The 17480-nt window shown below is 44.6% G+C and overlaps 1 protein-coding gene across 2 annotated transcripts in view; it reads left to right on the forward strand.

Annotated features, from left to right (window-relative positions):
- GALNT15 (polypeptide N-acetylgalactosaminyltransferase 15) overlaps window positions 1–13209 on the forward strand; it is a 46287-nt gene extending 33078 nt beyond the window's left edge. Inside the window, exons 7-10 of one of the 2 annotated variants that reach the window (XM_027872332.1) lie at window positions 2643–2774; window positions 4513–4617; window positions 6211–6357; window positions 6505–6544. In XM_027872332.1, coding sequence (XP_027728133.1) covers window positions 2643–2774; window positions 4513–4617; window positions 6211–6357; window positions 6505–6522 — 402 coding nt within the window. In that variant the 3' untranslated portion in view covers window positions 6523–6544. Of the gene's footprint in view, window positions 1–2642; window positions 2775–4512; window positions 4618–6210; window positions 6358–6504; window positions 6545–10108 lie in introns of those variants that run through there. The other variant, XM_027872331.1, reaches the window with a different exon arrangement.
- Window positions 13210–17480: the final 4271 nt, after the last annotated feature.

Consider the following 17480-nt stretch of genomic DNA (forward strand, 5'->3'; position numbering starts at 1 on the left):
TACGGCTCTCTGTGAGAGCAGAATTCAAACCCAGGGCTCTAAGCTCCAGCCCCAGTGCTGTTTCCACTCTGCCACACTGATTCTCAATTCCTGAGCTACTGATCAATAACATCTCTCTTTCTCGCAGCTCTGGATAAGAAAGTACAGTGTTTGCTCTTGGGTATCAGAGGGCATGTCCAGGCTAGCTTGCCAGCCTGTGGACAGGATTTTGGCTCAGATTTTTCTTCTGGGTTTGGGGACTTTATCTTTAGGTACCCAGTGTTATATTAGGCAGACACGCTGAAATGACATCTGCTCGGCTAACACATGAGGCTGGCATCGACTTGAAACGCCATTATCATTTAAATAATTTACAAAAGTTCACATGCCCACTCTTCCCTCAGCCTTCCAGTAAGAGGAGTGCCCTGGTGACTGACATTCAGGCTCCTGGACAGAAATACAGGCTGTGGGGAGGGGGAGAATCGGGAGGTGGTCAGGGGTCCTTACAGCAGACTGACCTGCCTTAGGGAAATCCTCCGCCCATCTCTTAGGAGGCAGCTTGGTCAGAGGGTGTTTTTGTTTGTTTCTGTGCCATCCCACAAGGCTGTTCTCCTGTCCTCTGGCTACCTGGACAGATGAGGGGCAGTGTGCTCCAGCTAGGAGAGATTTCAGACATCATCTATTCAGAGCCCTCCACAGGGCACACGAGGAAACTGACGACCTAGCATTTTAAGAGGCAAAGGGACTTGTCCAAGGTCACATTCACAGAACTAGGATTCGAACCTGAATTCCAGTGAAACATCATGGCATCATCAAGGTGGAGTGGATAGGTAGCCCTGGGCCTGAGAGCCAGGAAGACCTGGGTTCATGTGCCCCGCTGGGCAAAGCCACTCAGCCTCTCAGTGCCCCCATGCAGTTCTCTAAGATGTCAAGGGTATTGGGAGACAGAGGTCTGACATCAGGAGTTCTCCAGAGTAATGAAATCCTAAAACCAACGCAGGTTTTTTGTACCACTTGATGTTACTTACCTCCTGGCCTAGCTCAAGCTGCACCACTTACTAGTTGTGTAGTCTTGGGTAAGTCATAAGATCATGGATTCAGAGCTGGAAGGTGGAGGTGGCCTAAACTGACCTCTTCACAAAAGAGGAAACTGATGTCCAAGCACAAAGCTTGGGTCAGCGGCAGAATCTGAACCCAGGCCCACTGCACCACACAGCCCCGCTTCAGCCTTGGGAGCACCAATACCCTCATATGCAAACATAGGCTCAGCAAGCTGCCCAGCCGCCCCACTGGATGACTTAGACAAGGTACACGGGGAGTTGTTGAAAAGCTCTAACGCCTTATACAAATGCGGGGTGTTAATACTTCCTAGCCACTTTTTCTTGGGCTGCCTGCTTATTATAAGGTGCACTTTTCTCTTTTACCTACTAGTCTCACCCGGGGTTAATTTCCAGTTTCTGGAAAGTCACTCATTCATTCATAAGGTGAAGGGAGCCACCTACTGGCCAGTAGGAAGAATGCATCTGAAAATAAATTCAGCCAGTCTTTTTTGTGGGGCTTCCATACACTGTGATTGTTTGTCTTAATTTTACTCTTAGTTTTGCTTTCATTAAAGTGCTACATAGTGTACACTTATCATCATGATCATCATCATCACCACCAGTAGTAGCAGCAACAGTAGTAGGCATGGCCCAGTCTTATAGCTCTGGATTTATTGACACACACTGAATTCAATCGTAGCGCTCTATCAATAATCATGCTCTTTTTCAATCATTTCCCCACCCGAGATGTCCCCTAAGAACCTCAGTATCTACTCTGCATTTAGAACTCAATGGCAAAAGGGAAAAGGCTATCAGCTCCCATGCAAGCATCTTGGCTAACAAGACATCAAATACAGGATGAAATGACCCAAAAAATAACGTCCTTCCCTTCTGGTAGGCCTCCATCTTCCCCAGGGGCTTGTACCTAATTCTGTATCTAATCCAGCTTCACATCTAACCCCTGCTTCTAATTCCTCTCAATCTAGTCCTATCCAGCCCCGTAAACTTGTAATACTGTACTTGGGGTGAGGCCACACTCTGCCCCCAAGGGGGAAACTGCTCTGGCTCAGAAAGTCAACCTCTCTCGCTCTAGTGAGAACCATCAATCCATGGACCTCCATAGTACTTATAATATTACCCTAGTTTGGAATCCCCCAAAAGGGGAAAGAACTCAAGAGTTCAGAGTTCATCTCCTTCGCCTCAACATCCACAGCCCATGCAGTACCAGTAAAAGGCAGGGTCTGGGGTTCTTGATGCTAGCTCCCACCTGGTTCAGTCCAGGACTTACCTCACCTAAGGCCATGCAACTTACTACCTTATTCCCATGGTTCCCTCTAAATAACTGGGATTTATTTTTGACTGGCATCTCTGGTTGTCTCAGGTCTCGGTTCCATCTCTGTGTCACGCCCCCTTTTAAAAGCCTAAAGGTATAGTGGGGTGCTCTGAAAATGGCCTTGAACTAATCAATTATTCTGCAAGCCAACAATTATTAAGCACCTGCTGTGTGTCAGGCACTGTGCTAAGCACCAGGGATACAGAGAACAATAAATACAAGCTCTCTGCCTTTCTGCAGCTGTGCTATTCATCCGGCATTAACTCTGCTTTCTATGTTTTCCCCTCCAGGCTGAGAAACAGGACTGCAGCGAACGGCTTCAGCTGCAAAAAAGATTGGGTTGTAGGACCTTCCACTGGTTTCTGTCCAATCTCTCCCCAGAGTTGTACCCGTCTGAACACAAGCCAGGATTCTCTGGAAAGGTAAGAGTTGACCCCAGGGAAGGGGGAAGGGCAGAAACAGTGGAAAATGCAATCTGTCCATCCATCTGTCACTTGTTAAGTGGCGCTGTCCTAGGTGCTGAGGACAGAGAATCAAAGAATGAAGCAATCTCTTCTCTCAAGGGCCTTACCATCTCCTGGGAGAGGTATGTTCATGGATAAATAAAATCCAGGATGCAGACAGAAAACAATACATGCTACAGGGAGAAGAGCTGGCTATCAACTGGAGGAATAAGGAAAGGCCTCTGAAAAGAGGAAGTCTTTGAACAGAGCCTTGGAGAGGGCTAAGCATTCCAAAAAGGGAGGGAGAGCATTCCAGGCAAGCTTAGGAAGGCCAAACTTGACGTACAAGAATAGAACCACCATGTTTGTGTCGGTCTGCAATCGCACAATTCTGGGCCAGGTGACTAGAAGGCACCTCAGAGGCCGTACTGTAGTCCATTCTCCTGGTTCCTGATGTTAGGTCTACACTAGAGACCCTGGTGTGACTTTTCATAGAGCTCTGTCTCCAGCCCTGACTACTCTGGGGACTCAGTGTTTTAAGTAGAGCAGGGGCCCCACAACTAATTCAGAAGGAAGCCTCTCCAAGCCTTTTCACTATGTAGGGTTCTTTCTATGTCTGTGTCTTTCCATGAGTCCATCCTGGAGGAGTCACCCAAGACTCAGGAGCCTTTCCTGTTTTGTTATGCTTTTGGTACCTCAGAAGTACTACGGTAACTACCAGCACGAACATCAGTCACCTCTCATACCCACTGACTGAAAGGTGCCTCTCTCTGGCCATCCACAGACTTCACAGTGTCTTTTACATAATTGCTAGCATGCCAGTACATATGCGTAATGTGCTGTGGCCAATTTACACTTATCCTGCTTTTTTCTATCGTTTTTGGTTACTTATAATTGGATTCTTTTGATATACTGGTGTTCCATGATTTGTATGTTTAATTTTTGCCTTTGGATTCCCAGTACCTGGCAAACAGCAGATGCCTAATAAATACTCTTTTTAATTGATTTGAGACCATTTGAGTCACCAGGAGAATATGCACGTTAAGAGGCAGGATTTTGACCCAATGAGTGAGCAACCTAGAATGTTTAAAAGCCTGTGCAATTTCCCAAATGCAGCCCAACACAATCACTGTGTCTTTCTCTTCTCCCTTAACTGTGGGCTCAGCTCCTTTCTTACCTGTGATGACTGTCCAACATTAGATGGACATCCAGAGAGATAAGCAGACTAAATTTATGGATTGCCTATTCGGCTACACATCATAATCTGAGCAGCGTGCATTTTTCATCCACTTTCTTTTGGGATGTGGATGGCTAGATCAATCTCTTTTGTTTTACTAAGGGGTTCCACTGTAAAGTTTTTACTTTGCAGCATTTTGGGGCAGTTAGAGCAATGTCATATGCATATAGGAGCTTTTAGAAAGCCTTGCCATAGATATGGCCTCTGGGTGGCCAACAAAGAACCTCCCCCTTTAGATTCAGCTGCTTGGTGTTCACTTTAATCATCCAGATGAGGCCCATCTATGATGGGGAGAGCCCATGCAATCACTTCTCTCAGCTCCTGGACCCTAGGTCTTTGGCTTGATCCTGCTGTGTGTCTGTGAACTGGATTTTGTACCCCAGAGATTACACAGAAGAATAAGAGAGGCCAGTACATAAAAGAGAATTTCTGGGTCATTACTGGCTTGCTTATCATTTCCTTGTTGATGACTGTTTTCAGCTCTACAATTCTGGAGTTGGCTCCTGTGCAGACTGTATACTTGGAGGGGCACTTCTAGGAAGCCTGGTGATACTCTCTCCCTGCAGTGACAGCTGGCAGCAACAGGTGAGGGGGAGGTCACAGAAGCTGACCCAAGGCCAATGGTCAAGCAGCTGAACCTTGTCTTCGGTGCCCCATCATTTACCGCAGGACCCTAGAGATTGTGCAGATGAGGAGACAAAGGCTCAGAGAGGGGCCAGAATGTGCCCCCGGTCCCATAGGAGGTAGCAGAGCAGGGATTCCAGCTGAGGTCCGCTGACTACGGGGCTCATTTTCTCCCTCACTACAGCGCATGGGCTCTCTCTCTTTGGACGTGTCCTCACTCCCACCTATACACACATTCAGAGTCCTTATGCTGCAACACATACTGAATATCTGGCCCCCTGCACAGTAACGCCCCACGTGACTTGTCCTGCTCAGCAGTGCCCCACGGCTACACCTTCTTCCCACATCAGAGCGCCAGCACCAATAGTAACAATGACATCTTTCATGTGAATTGAACGTCTGCGAGCTACGAAGCCCCTTTACAAACACTGTCTTGTTTAACCCTCCCAGCCCATCCCACTCACAGAAGTCAGGAATGCGTGATTATCCCCATTTTACAGATAAGTAAATTAAGACTGAATTAAGGAGTGGAGTAACTTGCCCCAAAACACACACCCATTAAATGGCAGACTCACAGTAGGCAGAGGGGAAATGAACCTGTGGCTTGGAGGCAGAGGACCTGGTTGGTTCAAAGCCCACCCGTCATTTGCCACCGACTGTGAACTCGAGTGAGTTATTGAACGTCTTTGGGCCCCTGTAAGGCAAGGAGGTTCCAGATGGGCTCCAAAGTCCCTCTCAGTTCTAAATCCATGAGCCTATCACTTGTACCCAGGTCTCCTGACTCTTAACCCAGGCTTTATTCACTTAATCTCAGACCACTGCGCTACCTCCTAATCAAAGGGCAAGCCAACAAAGAGAGGTGATGAGATCATAAAACCTGACGTCTAGATAATATTTCAGAGTTCTTGAACTCATTTTCAGAAGCTTATCACAGCACACTCTCAGAACCTCCCTAGGAGGTCACTACTATCCCCATTTTACAGGTGAGGAAACTGAGGCTGAGAAAGATTGAATGGCCACACAACCAGTAGCATCTGAATCACGGCTGTGCTCCAACTAAGTTGTGTGTGCCTCTGGCAACCTACTTCCTTCTTCTGGGCCTGTTTCCTTATTTGCAAAATGAGGAAATTGTAGTCAATGACATCACTTTCATTCCTGAAAATTTCCCTCCCTTTTCCCCAACCCAGCAGGTGTTCAGTTGTTTTTCAGTCCTGTCCAACTCTTCGTGACCCCATTTGGCATTTTCTTGGCAAAGATACTGGAGTGGTTTGCTATTTCCTTCTTCAGCTCACATACAGAAAAGGAAACCGAGGCAAACAGGGTTAAGTGACTTGCCCAGGGTCACACAGCTAGTAAGTGTCTGATGCTGGATTTGAACTCAGGTCTTCCTGACTACAGGCCCGGCATTCTACCCCCTGTACCACTTAGCTCCCTAACCCAGCAAGCCATTTCTTAAAAGAAAGGATAAAAAAAAGAGGAAAAAAACCAGTGCAGCAAAACTACTGAACGCCTCCATCTTGGCAGCCCAGTTAACAAAAGTGCTCTACCTTGCAGCACCTGGAGTATGGCAGCAAGAAGCAAATCAGCTGTGGAAAGAACCCCACACTCTGCTTTGATGTGAACCAAGAAGGACAGGTGATTCTTCAGAACTGCACAGAAGAAACTCACTCCTTCCAGAAGCAGCACTGGGATGTCCAGGAGGTATGGAGTCAACCGGACATAGAATCTCTTCTCTGTTGCTTAGTTCTCTTCTTTTTGTTCACCAGGTTAAGTTACCCACAGTCAAAAAATGTTCTTAGTAAATCCAAATAACCTTAACTTTATTTTTTTTGTTTTTTTGTTTTTTAGGCAATGGGGGTTAAGTGACTCGCCCAGGGTCACACAGCTAGTAAGTGTCAAGTGTTTGCTCTGAGGCCCGATTTGAACTCAGGTCCTCCTGACTTCAGGGCCAGTGTTCTATCCACTGCGCCACCTAGCTGCCCCCAACCCTAACTTTGTTGAAGAAAGGCACTAGCACGTTAGAATCTCAGGATACTTAAGAAAGCTCTGATCCTGAGATTGAGTGGTTGAGGGGAGTGAAATCCAATGAGGGACGCAGGTAAGGATATCTTCCCCCCCAAATGATCAAGACATCTCTGCAGCCTGGTTTCTGCCCTCAACATTCAACAATGCGGTAACCGATGCCGACTCTCTCCAATGCTACCAGTGATCTCTTGTCAAATCTGATTATCTTACTCCAGTCCTCAACCTTCCGGACCTCTCTGAGACACCATCAATCACCTTCTCCTCATGGATAATCTATGTTCTTCAGTTTTAGTGACCGTGCTCCCTTCTTATATGTCTGACCATTCCTCAGTGGTCCCCTTTGCTGGTTCTTCATCCATGTCTCACCTAACTGTGGGTGTCCCCTATGGCTCTGTCCTGGGCTCAGCTAGGTGGTGCTGTGGATTGAGTGCTAGGCTTGTAGTCAGGAAGACTAGAGTTCAAATCCAGCTTCAAACACTTTCTAGTTATGTGAGTCACTTAACTTCTGCTTGTCTCAGTTTGTTCAACTGTAAAATGGGGGCAGTAACAGCACCCACTCCCAATTAGAATGGAAGCTCTTTGAAGACAGGGATGTTTTGTGCCTTTCTTTGTACCTGAGCGCTTAGCACAGGGGCTACTTGAATGCTTTTGACTGGACAACTGTCCACTCTTCCTCATGCCACATATCCAATCAGCTGCTCACTGTTGCTGTTTCTCCCGCTACCCATCTCTCACCTCTGCACTCACCTAGTTGCCACCTTGGTTCAGCCCCCTTCACTGCTACAGCTTCCTAACTGGTCATTCTGCTTTCCCCCTCCCAGTCCAGCCTCCACACTGCCCATCTGGCCACGTCACTCCCTAGTCTATAAAATCCAGGGGCTTGCTAAGGCCCCCAGCATCAAATGCAAGCTCCTCCGTTGAGCTTTGAAAGTCCTTCACAACCTGGCCCCAACCTCCCTTTCTGGCCTCATTGGGCACGTCACCTCCTCTGATACTCTACAGGTCAGCCTTCCCACTGATCCTCAATACAGCTCTCCATCTCCCAGATACCTTACCTGCTCCTTCTCATCTAAAATTCCAGAGCTTCATTCTTTTAATGTAAGGCTATGATCATTAATCAAATACAAATACTCATGAAAATGGAACACTTTCTGCTGTTATCAGTCATTTACACTGCATTCCAGTTCTCTCCTTGAGATCATTCCTCACTAGGGAGAGGGCTGAAGGATGACAGGGCTTAGACAGGTTATAACAGCTCTGGACTACAGCTACCAGGGGGAGCAAAGGGGATAGTGCCTCCAGGACAAATTTCACCTACGGTTTAGTTTGGCCAAGACACAGACAAATTGCAGGCACTATTTCCGAAATGTTTTCTTATAATACATGAAAAACTACCCTTCTGGCCATAATGCCCTTCCCAAACGCTAGGTTACCTTAAATCAAGAGGCAGGGTGCTATGTCTGAATGAACACAGAGTTCGGGATCTTAGGACCAGGGTTAGAATCATGGCCTCTGCCACCTTCCCCCTGAAAGACCCTCATCAAATCACTTAACCTCTATTTGTCTCAGTTTCCTCAACTATAAAATGGAGATAATAATAGCACTCACTCCCTAAGGGTGTTGTGAGGATCAAATAAGGTAATATCTGTAAAATGCTCAGCCCAGCCCAGCCCAGTACACAGTAGGTGCTATATAAATGCTGGTTATTATTATTGTCTGAGTCACTCCCTGAAAGCAATCAGAACTTCTACAAAGCTACACAATAGCGACCAGTCCATTATTACTGGTGGTGCGCTCTATTTTTCTTCCCTGATTTCTTTTCCATTTTCTAAAAAATAAATTTATTATTTATTTTTAACATTAAAAAAAATGTGAGTTCCAAATTCTCTCCCTTCCTCCAGTTCCTCCCCCATCCATTAAGAATGCCAGCAATGTCCTCCCATGATTTAATACCAACATATCAGCAGGTATTCATCAAGCACTTACTATGTGCCAGGCAAAAAACATTCCCTGACTGCAAAGTGGCCAAATTCTATAATGGGGACAATTATAAACAACTATGGACATACAAGACACATACAGGGTAAACTGAAGGTAGTTCCCAAGAAAAAGCATTAGCCTTGGGGGAAGGTGATGGGGATGGACAGGGAAAGACTTCCTGTAAAAAGTCAGATTTTAGCTGGGACTGGAAGGAAGCCAGGAAAGCCACAAGGCAGAGACAAGGAGGGAAATCAAAAGGTTTAATAAGGAATTAAGTTTCTGATTTTTTTTTTAATAAGTGGAAAATTCAAGTAGGAATCTGGTGGGTGGGTCTGCCTCAATTTATTACAGGAATTTTAGGCAAACAAAGTACTGTTGATTCAGTTTTCCAAGAAATGAATAAACCTCTTTTGGAGGCTGAATCAGCTAAATGAAATGAATGAAGTAAATGTCACAATGAGTAGAAAGAGTATTTTGGCTGTGGTAAGAGCAAAGGTCTTGTCTGAATCTCTAATTAACTGGAAATCTCCACTAACCAGTACTGTGCAATCATGACAATATCCCTAAGGGGCCCTCTCTAATCCTGAAGAGCTTTCTGAGTCATCAGAGTAAGATTCAATTAAGTTTAGCAACATTTTAGTCCTCTACAAAAGTGGAAGACCCTAGGTTCCCGAAGAGTATACGGAGACCCCCAGGGTAGCCAGTAGGCAGAGTTGATGAGAGAGAGTGTTCCAGAGCAAATACCTAGTCTGGAGATGGAGTGTCTTGTTTGTGGGACCAAAATCTTCTATTAATAACCACAACACTGACCAGGCCAAATCGGAGTTTATTGTATTGATTATTTTGTTCAAGGTTGGCATAATTGTCGGAAATATCCTTTTTTTCCCCTTTGATCATGAGGCAATATAGCACAGTGGGTAGAGTCCTGGACTTGGAATCAGAATTCTTGGGTTCAAATCCTGCTTCAGATACTTAATAAGTATGTGACCCTAAGCAAGTCAGTTAACCTCTGCCTGCCTCAGTTTCCTCATCTGTAAAGTGAGGAAGTTGAACACAATGACCTCTAAGGTCCAGCTCTGAAACGATGATGATAATGTGAAAAACGAAATCACACTGGATGGTTTTAAAAAAAAAAATCCTGAGAGGAAAAAGCCTGGTCACAAGATATGTGCTTTACAAATTTTTATATTTACTTATCTGCATACAGGGTTCCCCCTCAGTCGAACCTCTTTGTTTCCCGGGTGTTTAACAGTGCCTGGCACCTGGTATGTACTTCATGCTTACTGACTGACTGAATAGATAATAAGTGTTAATAGATAATTGATAACGGCATTTCAGGAGACGGCTTAAGTATTAATCTTTGGATTCCTGGTGCCTAGCACATAGCAGATCTTAATACATGCTTATTGAATGGGTAAATGAGGTGGGAATACTTTCTTTTTTCTAGAATGGAAAGATTGTCCACATCCTTTCTGGGAAATGCATAGAAGCTGTGGAGAGTGACCGTGAGAAAAACTTGTCCTTGCAATTGTGCAACGGGAAAGCCAACCAGGTATGGAGGTTTGACCGCATGCATGCTGTGGATCAACGATGAATGCCAGAAACACCATACAGAAGCTTGCCCTCGTGCAAGGCTCCAAGGGCCTCGAAACAGCCCAACACTCGAGTTCTTTGGTAGCTTGGAGCAAGCCACAGCAAGATGCAGTGAAGAGCTCAGGGTCACAAGACCTAGGTTTACATCCCAGCTCCATCATTTCCTGCCCGTGTGATGCTGACCACAGTACTTCCTTCTTCAGGCCTCAGTCTCCTCATCTGTAAAATGAGAGAGCTGGAGAATACAACATCCGAGGTTCCCTCCAGCCCTAAGTCTCCAATCCTATATAGCTATGAGATGTCCGGGAAACGTCCAAAATCTCTAGTTGTTAATCTGACGTCAGTTTAGCTGCATAAGAGGATCAATGCTCCTCACTACTGTGAGAAAATGAATGTATGGACGGGTACTTCAGCTATCAGGATGAAAAGACTGTCCTGCCTTAAAACCACATTCCTCACCTCTGACACAAGAAAGGAACCTGAACATCTCTGGCTGTGTCTATGTCGACTTTAGCTTAAAAAGGCCCAGGTCTCCCACGGCATCCGGGGTCATCTCCAGGCATCCTGATCTAGATTTTGCCACTGGACCCAGATGGCTCCAGAGGAGACAGTGAGGCTGGTGACTCTGCCTAGCCCTGCCTCGCTTAAGTCCAATTCACCTGCAATTCATAACATCATCTTTCTGAGGTGACGGTCCTCTGAGAATGAAGGACAAACAACAACAATCTTGAAACGAAGTGAAAGAGAAAACATGTTTCGTACAGTGAATCCCCTTTCCGGCCAAATATGGCTACCTGTGTGACCCTGAGTAAATCTCCCTTTACCTCTTTTGGCCTCAGATTATCAGAAAATGAGGGGGCTGAACTTAGAGACTGCTGCGGTCCCTCCTAGCTCGAAGATTGCGAACTTAGGATACGCTGCCCAAGTCCTTGGGAAGAAACAATCAAAGGTTCGTGTTGAGAGGCAAGAGCAGCTGTGGAATGGGCGTGAGAGGGGGTAGGCAGGAGTCAGCAAAGCTTCAAAGTGAGTATCTGGCTTAGCTGAGTAATCAAACCTCCAGGGAATCATGAGATGGATCTAGGACGATGTTGTTTCAAACCGGCGAACCCTCCTTTCATAAAAATGATGATAACTGGTACATTTCTAGCGCTTTCCCATTCACCGTCTCCCAGCATGCTCACTACACCTTGTGAAGCAGGCAGCAAAGATACTGGTATCCTCTCTGTACGGGCAGGGACTACTAATCAAAGTCCCATGGTGAGTGGGTGGCAGAAAACCAACATCTTTGACTCCTGGTCCAATGTCGTCTCTACCAATCTCTGCGGCCCCTTCGGGCTGTCTGTCTCCTCTCTCTTCCCCTGTGCCTAGGTTTCCATCTCTCTGCCCTGCCCTGGCCCATGTGAATGAACCAAATGTCATTTGTTATTCCACTTTTAACCCTTCTGACTGAAGGGAAAAAGCAGGGGTGGGCAGCCAAGGCAAACCGTGAAACAACACTGTTTCTAATACTGTTATACATACAGCTCTGCAGATTATCAAGAGTAATGAATCTTCTATATATGCACACATGCATGTGTGTATGTGTGTGTATTTATATATACATACATATATACATATATATGTATAGTCACAGGACAGCCAAGATCAGGGTTCAAATCCTGCTTCCGACACATACACACGTCACTTAACCCCTCAGGGCCCCATACAACTCTCTCTCCAAGACTAGTACATAGACACACACATCATGGCACGTCTACGTGTGTATACCTGGATACCGGCAGCCACATGTAGTAGATAAAAGGCTGGCCTCAAAGGCAGCTAGCATGTATTAGCCATGTGACTCTGGACAAGTTATTTAACCTGTCAGTGCATCCAAGAGACACTTCTATACTTACAAGTGTCTGAATGGGTGCTGGTCTGCATTTGTAGAGGGAGTCTTCTCATCAGGAGTTTCCTATTTCAATAAAATCATGTCTGAATCTCCACTCCCCCCCAAAAAGTATCATTGGCTACAAAGTTCTAACCCCTATTCTTTTGGGTACGATGAATATGTATGTAGAGGAAAGCTGCTGATGGTCAAGCAATGATTCATTCTCAACAAGAAAGGGATTCTTGAGGATTTGGGTTGGAGAGGACTGGTAGAAGCTCTCAAACGAAGGAGCAGGTAGATGCCCTCGATATGGGCAGGAGGGTGGCCATATTGAGCATGGGGTCTTGGGAACCACTGGACTAGAAAGTGGCTGGTAAATAGAAGGCACCTTATAAATGCTTGTTGACTTGACTTCATTGGGAAATTTCTCTTCCACATGACACTGCACAAGTTTTGCTTAAATACATTGCTAGATTATCCTGCTTCTTCAAAACCATTATGCTTAACTTGAATGAAATGATTCATCTCTCCCTAAAATGGAGCACCACCCCCATTCCCACAGCATGAATATCTGAGTTTGGAAATTTCCCTGCAAAGATGTCCATCTTCTGCAAGAAGTGAATGAATTTAATGTATTTCAAATGAGTAAAACCAAACAGATTTTATACGCTTGAAGGGATGCACTACTCTCAGCTTCTGTCACGTGGGCACATTACTTTTCCGATACATGGTAAATATTCAGTCCATTTCTTCTTCCTTGTATTATGTTCCAGATGGCCTTACTTTTATCTTCTAAGGAAAAATCATTGCACAACAAAAATGCCTTTTCCAGGCTTTAGATTCATCTTGGTCTAAAGGGAATCCTGAAATTCTCAGCAACATTTCCAAAACTTGAGTTTTGAAAGATAGCACGGAAAATTCTGTCACAACTACAATGTAGAGGATAGTCAAAGGTAAAGAGTAAAGAAAGAAAAAAAAAAGATTTCTAATTTTTACATGAATTTTACTATTGGTATTTTATGTGTTTGGACCACAAATTACTGGGTTAAATTAATATAATGAAATAAAAGTTTATTTCAATTGTATCTTTTGTGGTTAATTGTAATTAAGAAGAGGATATCAGTGGTTTATCTGGTAGAAAAGAATGGAGTGCTTCTTGGTCCACTCTTTAGCTAACTCCTTGACATTATTTTTAAACAAAAATGGTCTTCAGTTTGGAACATGATGGTTGCTTATAGCACCTTAAAAAAAATCAAACTAGGGGTAGCTAGGTATTGTGGTAGATAGAGCACTGCCCCTAAAGACAGGAGGACCTGAGTTCAAATCCAGCCTCAGACACTTGACACTTACTAGCTGTATGACCCCAGGCAAGTCACAACCCTGAATGCCTCACTCAAAATAAATAAATATATAAAATTAAAACTTCTGATCTATTCTAGAGGGTTTTCTTGGTTCATTGTCATTGTCCACATTGACCTGGGCTCTTCTCAGTTTTAGTAAGTCAGTCTTTTCTTTGCTGAGCTCCCTCTGTCACTCAGAAGGCCTTGAAAAAATCCAGTAGTCAGTATCCAAACTTAGAAAAGGGAGTTAGGCAAATTTCAATCACCATATCTCTGCAAATGTCCAAGTTACATGTTTAAGTAGTCCTTTTAAAAACACGGTTTATTTAGGGGCTGCTAGGTGGTGCAGTGCATAGAGCTCCAGCCTTGGAGTCAGGAGGACCTGAGTTCAAATCTGACCTCAGACACTTGACATTTAACTAGCTGTGTGACTCTGGGCAAGTCACTTAACCCTAATTGCCTCACCAAAAAGCACAAAAAAAAAAAAAAAAAAGTGGTTAATTTAGACCAGCTTTTATTTTCATACAATTAGCTAGTTTTATGCAAAATTTTAGTATCAACATGAAGCACAAGTACTGAGGGCATGTAACAGAAGGATGATGATGTTGATGATGAGAGATCAGGCCAGGAAGCGTGCAAGAAGATTAGGAGAGGAGAGACAGACAAGGAGAGAAGAAGGGAGCGACAGCCAGGAGCTGGGGACCCAGTGATCACAAACGAGCGGCACAACAAAGCATCCGAGGCAACGGCTGGGGTCGTGCTTGCCCTGCCACCGCAACGATGCTAACGCAGCAAGCCTGGATGTTCTTGGAAAGTCTGCCGGTATCTTCTTACTCCTTTTCCAAGCCCGACACTCCAGAGGGATTAATTTTTTGCTCTTTGCCCAGTAACAGAACCCTCCTTTCACTGCCATCAACCTTGGTCCTCTGCTCTTGTTCCAGTCCCGAGAGGGCTCCACTTTTGAGGTGCCATTGAAAAAGTCACCTTCATGCCACATGTTCATGATGGCTAACTTCAACTGGGCCCTCAGTACCATGGGATGGAGAAGTTCTTCTATTCAATTCCTTCCACCTCTACCTATCATACTTTCTGCAGAAATTGTTATAAACCTCTTCTTTCCTTAAATGCCCAGCTTGAGCCCCCTATGTCTCTTTCCTCTGGGCAGATGACCTCAGCATCTACTTCACTAAGACGACTAGTTTCTCAAACCTGCTTTTTCTTTTTTCCTTCTTTTTTCTAACTTTTATGAGGTTATTTACTTCAAAGATATATCAAGGAAAAAAAAATACAAGTATCTGCCCCCAATACCTCTCTACTTTCCCCTTTACCACAGTGATCACTGGGGGAGAGCAGGCTCAAAACTTAGCACAATTCTTACATAACACGGGGTCCCACTAAGTTTACATCTGGATACAGCATGGGTCTTGGTCATTCTTTACTACTTAGGACATCAATGCTGTACTGGTGGCAAACCAGGATGCCAGGGTGTCCTCCTGACTTTTCGAAACTCACAAGGTCGGTGGCTCCATTCCCTTCACCTATAACAGGACGGAACAAATGCAGAGGCCAAAGAGTGAGGCCTGTTACTCTGGGCCACGTGACCTCACAGGGGAGAAGGCCCTCAAGTCTCTCCCCTTACAGCTGGTCTCTCAGCAAACACAATGAGGGAAGAAGTCCAAGAGTGAACAGACTGATGCGAGATGCTTTCTTTCTCAAGTATCCACGTCCATCTAATGAGATGTGTCTGTGTTCTCTTGGTTGTATCTCTAACCAAGAATGGCCAGACTCTTGAACCACTTTAAGTAGAATGTAAGCCTGCATAAGGGCCTCTGGAAAAGCACAGAGGTAAATGACAGCATTCTAGTTTGTTTGAAACATAAGAATATGTGAAGGAGAAGAATATGAAATCAGACCAGAAAGGTTGGTTGGAGATAAATTCAGGAGGCGCTTGACTGCCAGTCTGGATTTTATCCTGGAGGTAATAGGCAGCCATTGAAGATTTTTAGGGAGTGAGGTGAGTGGTGATATGGAATTACAAGGCTGTCCTGAACAGTGCAAACAGTCTACATAACACTGGCTAATTCAATGCACCTCCAAGATAAAAAATTCTCACACAATACAGAAGACTGCTCAGCGTTATGGAGAGGCTGTCTGCTTATTGGCAACTTGGAAGACACCTCCCCCACCCCCTCATCCGGTGTCAGGACTGATATGCTTCAATAACAAGGCCAAATAGGTAAAAGGTCGGGGATGGGGAGAGACGCAGAAAGGATGTGCACTACGTGAGACAACGAAGATCTCATACATGCAGTCCTTGACTCCAGGCGACTTCATTTTGCTGGCAGGGATATGACACAGACACAGGTACACACAACACAAAGTATGGTGAAGTGAGGATTGTAGCTCAGAAGGCTGAGGGGGAGGAGTTGTGGTCCACACCCAACAGCGGGTGTGTAGAAAGTCTGGTGCTCTTGGCCTGAGCCGTCTGAGTACTGATTGCAGTTTCCCCACACGGCGTGTGGTTTCTTTGTGGTAGTTATTTGCCCACACAAGCATGAATCTGATTTGTTTTCTATAAAGAAGGCTTGACAATCTAAATTTGGTAATTGTTAACACTCCAAACTAGTCATTAACCATCTGTCCACCCCCCTGGTAATTCCCCTGCAGTTGTTACTGGATTCAGTATTGTTTCTATTCCTAAATTTGTGGGGAGTGACGCTATGGGGTTCCCGGCAGTCTGTCAACATTTATGGAGGGCTTGCTGTGTGAAGGGAGTGAAATGTCATAAGAGAAGAGAAGCCATGTTCTGGCCCCAGAAAAGACTATTCATAGTCTACCTAGGGAACAAACACATGAAATGTATATTTGAATTAAAAATGCTTACAAAGTTATTTAAGTTGATCTGCTAGGCCCTTCTCCCCAGTATGGGAGCTGAGGGAAATACATCCACTGAAATAGCTAGAGTGACTGGTAAATCCATAAGGCATAACTATGAAGGTGCCAAAGGGATTCCTCCAACCCTGGTGTACATTCTTATCTGGTTTACTTAAGACTGGCACATTCCTTATTTTATGGTATTTTCTTTCTGGCCTACATTGGTGCATTTGTGGGTTGTCTTAAGACCCTTCCAGCTTTAGAGCAGACCCTCTACAGCGTACTAAATGTTGGTCATCCCTGGGCTGCATCCTGTTTTTCCATTTTATATTTGCTTAGCCTGTGCTCTGATCACTGACATCATCAAGGCAAAGAGCAAGGGGTCACAGGGTCACCAAGGGTGTTCATGGCCTTCCCAGAGGATATCCAGCACCCAGTCCAAATGATAAAGGGGTTTCTGATAGATGAAGTCTTCCAGGTGTTCCTGCTTTTAGATGACATCACATTCACTGACGCAAGCCCTAAAACTTTGTAATCTACTAAACTGGATTTATAATAATTCAAGAAGTTCAACCTGATTTCAAAATTCTGACTGCCTTGACCAGCAGTTCCAAACTCTGCAGTCTCTGGACAAAATTGATGTGCTTTCCTAGAATTTACTTTTGTGCTGCTGTTCTGCTAAGAATTTCTCCAGTGCTCCCTATGGTAACAACTGTGCTATGCTCCAATGCTCAACAAATACTGATTTAAATTTTGCAAGCAAAATGGAGACTTAAAATATTTTGCATGGATTGAGAGTATTTTAAATCAATTTTCTCTTAAAAGTCCCTTTTTATATATTTTTACCAAGAAATGATTTTCAAAATTATTTCCTAGTCCAATATGTAATTATGAGCAATTTACTTCGTGTGAAATAGTGATGAATTTTCAGTTACAAAAAAACAAAAACAAAAAACCCTCTAATTACTCACACCTGCAGATGCTGTCATTTAATGTGAGCTATAAAACTGGCAGCCTGGATCAACTACCCACTTAAACCAGGGACCACACCCCAAATCAGGCCCAGGTTGGAGTTCTTCTTCATGTGCATGTTCTTTGATAATTCAGGTGAGGGAGCACACGTATACCAATACAATTAAAAA

This window comes from Vombatus ursinus, unplaced genomic scaffold (genome assembly GCF_900497805.2).
Source record: "Vombatus ursinus unplaced genomic scaffold, bare-nosed wombat genome assembly UNPS02014799.1, whole genome shotgun sequence".
NCBI lineage: Eukaryota > Metazoa > Chordata > Mammalia > Diprotodontia > Vombatidae > Vombatus > Vombatus ursinus.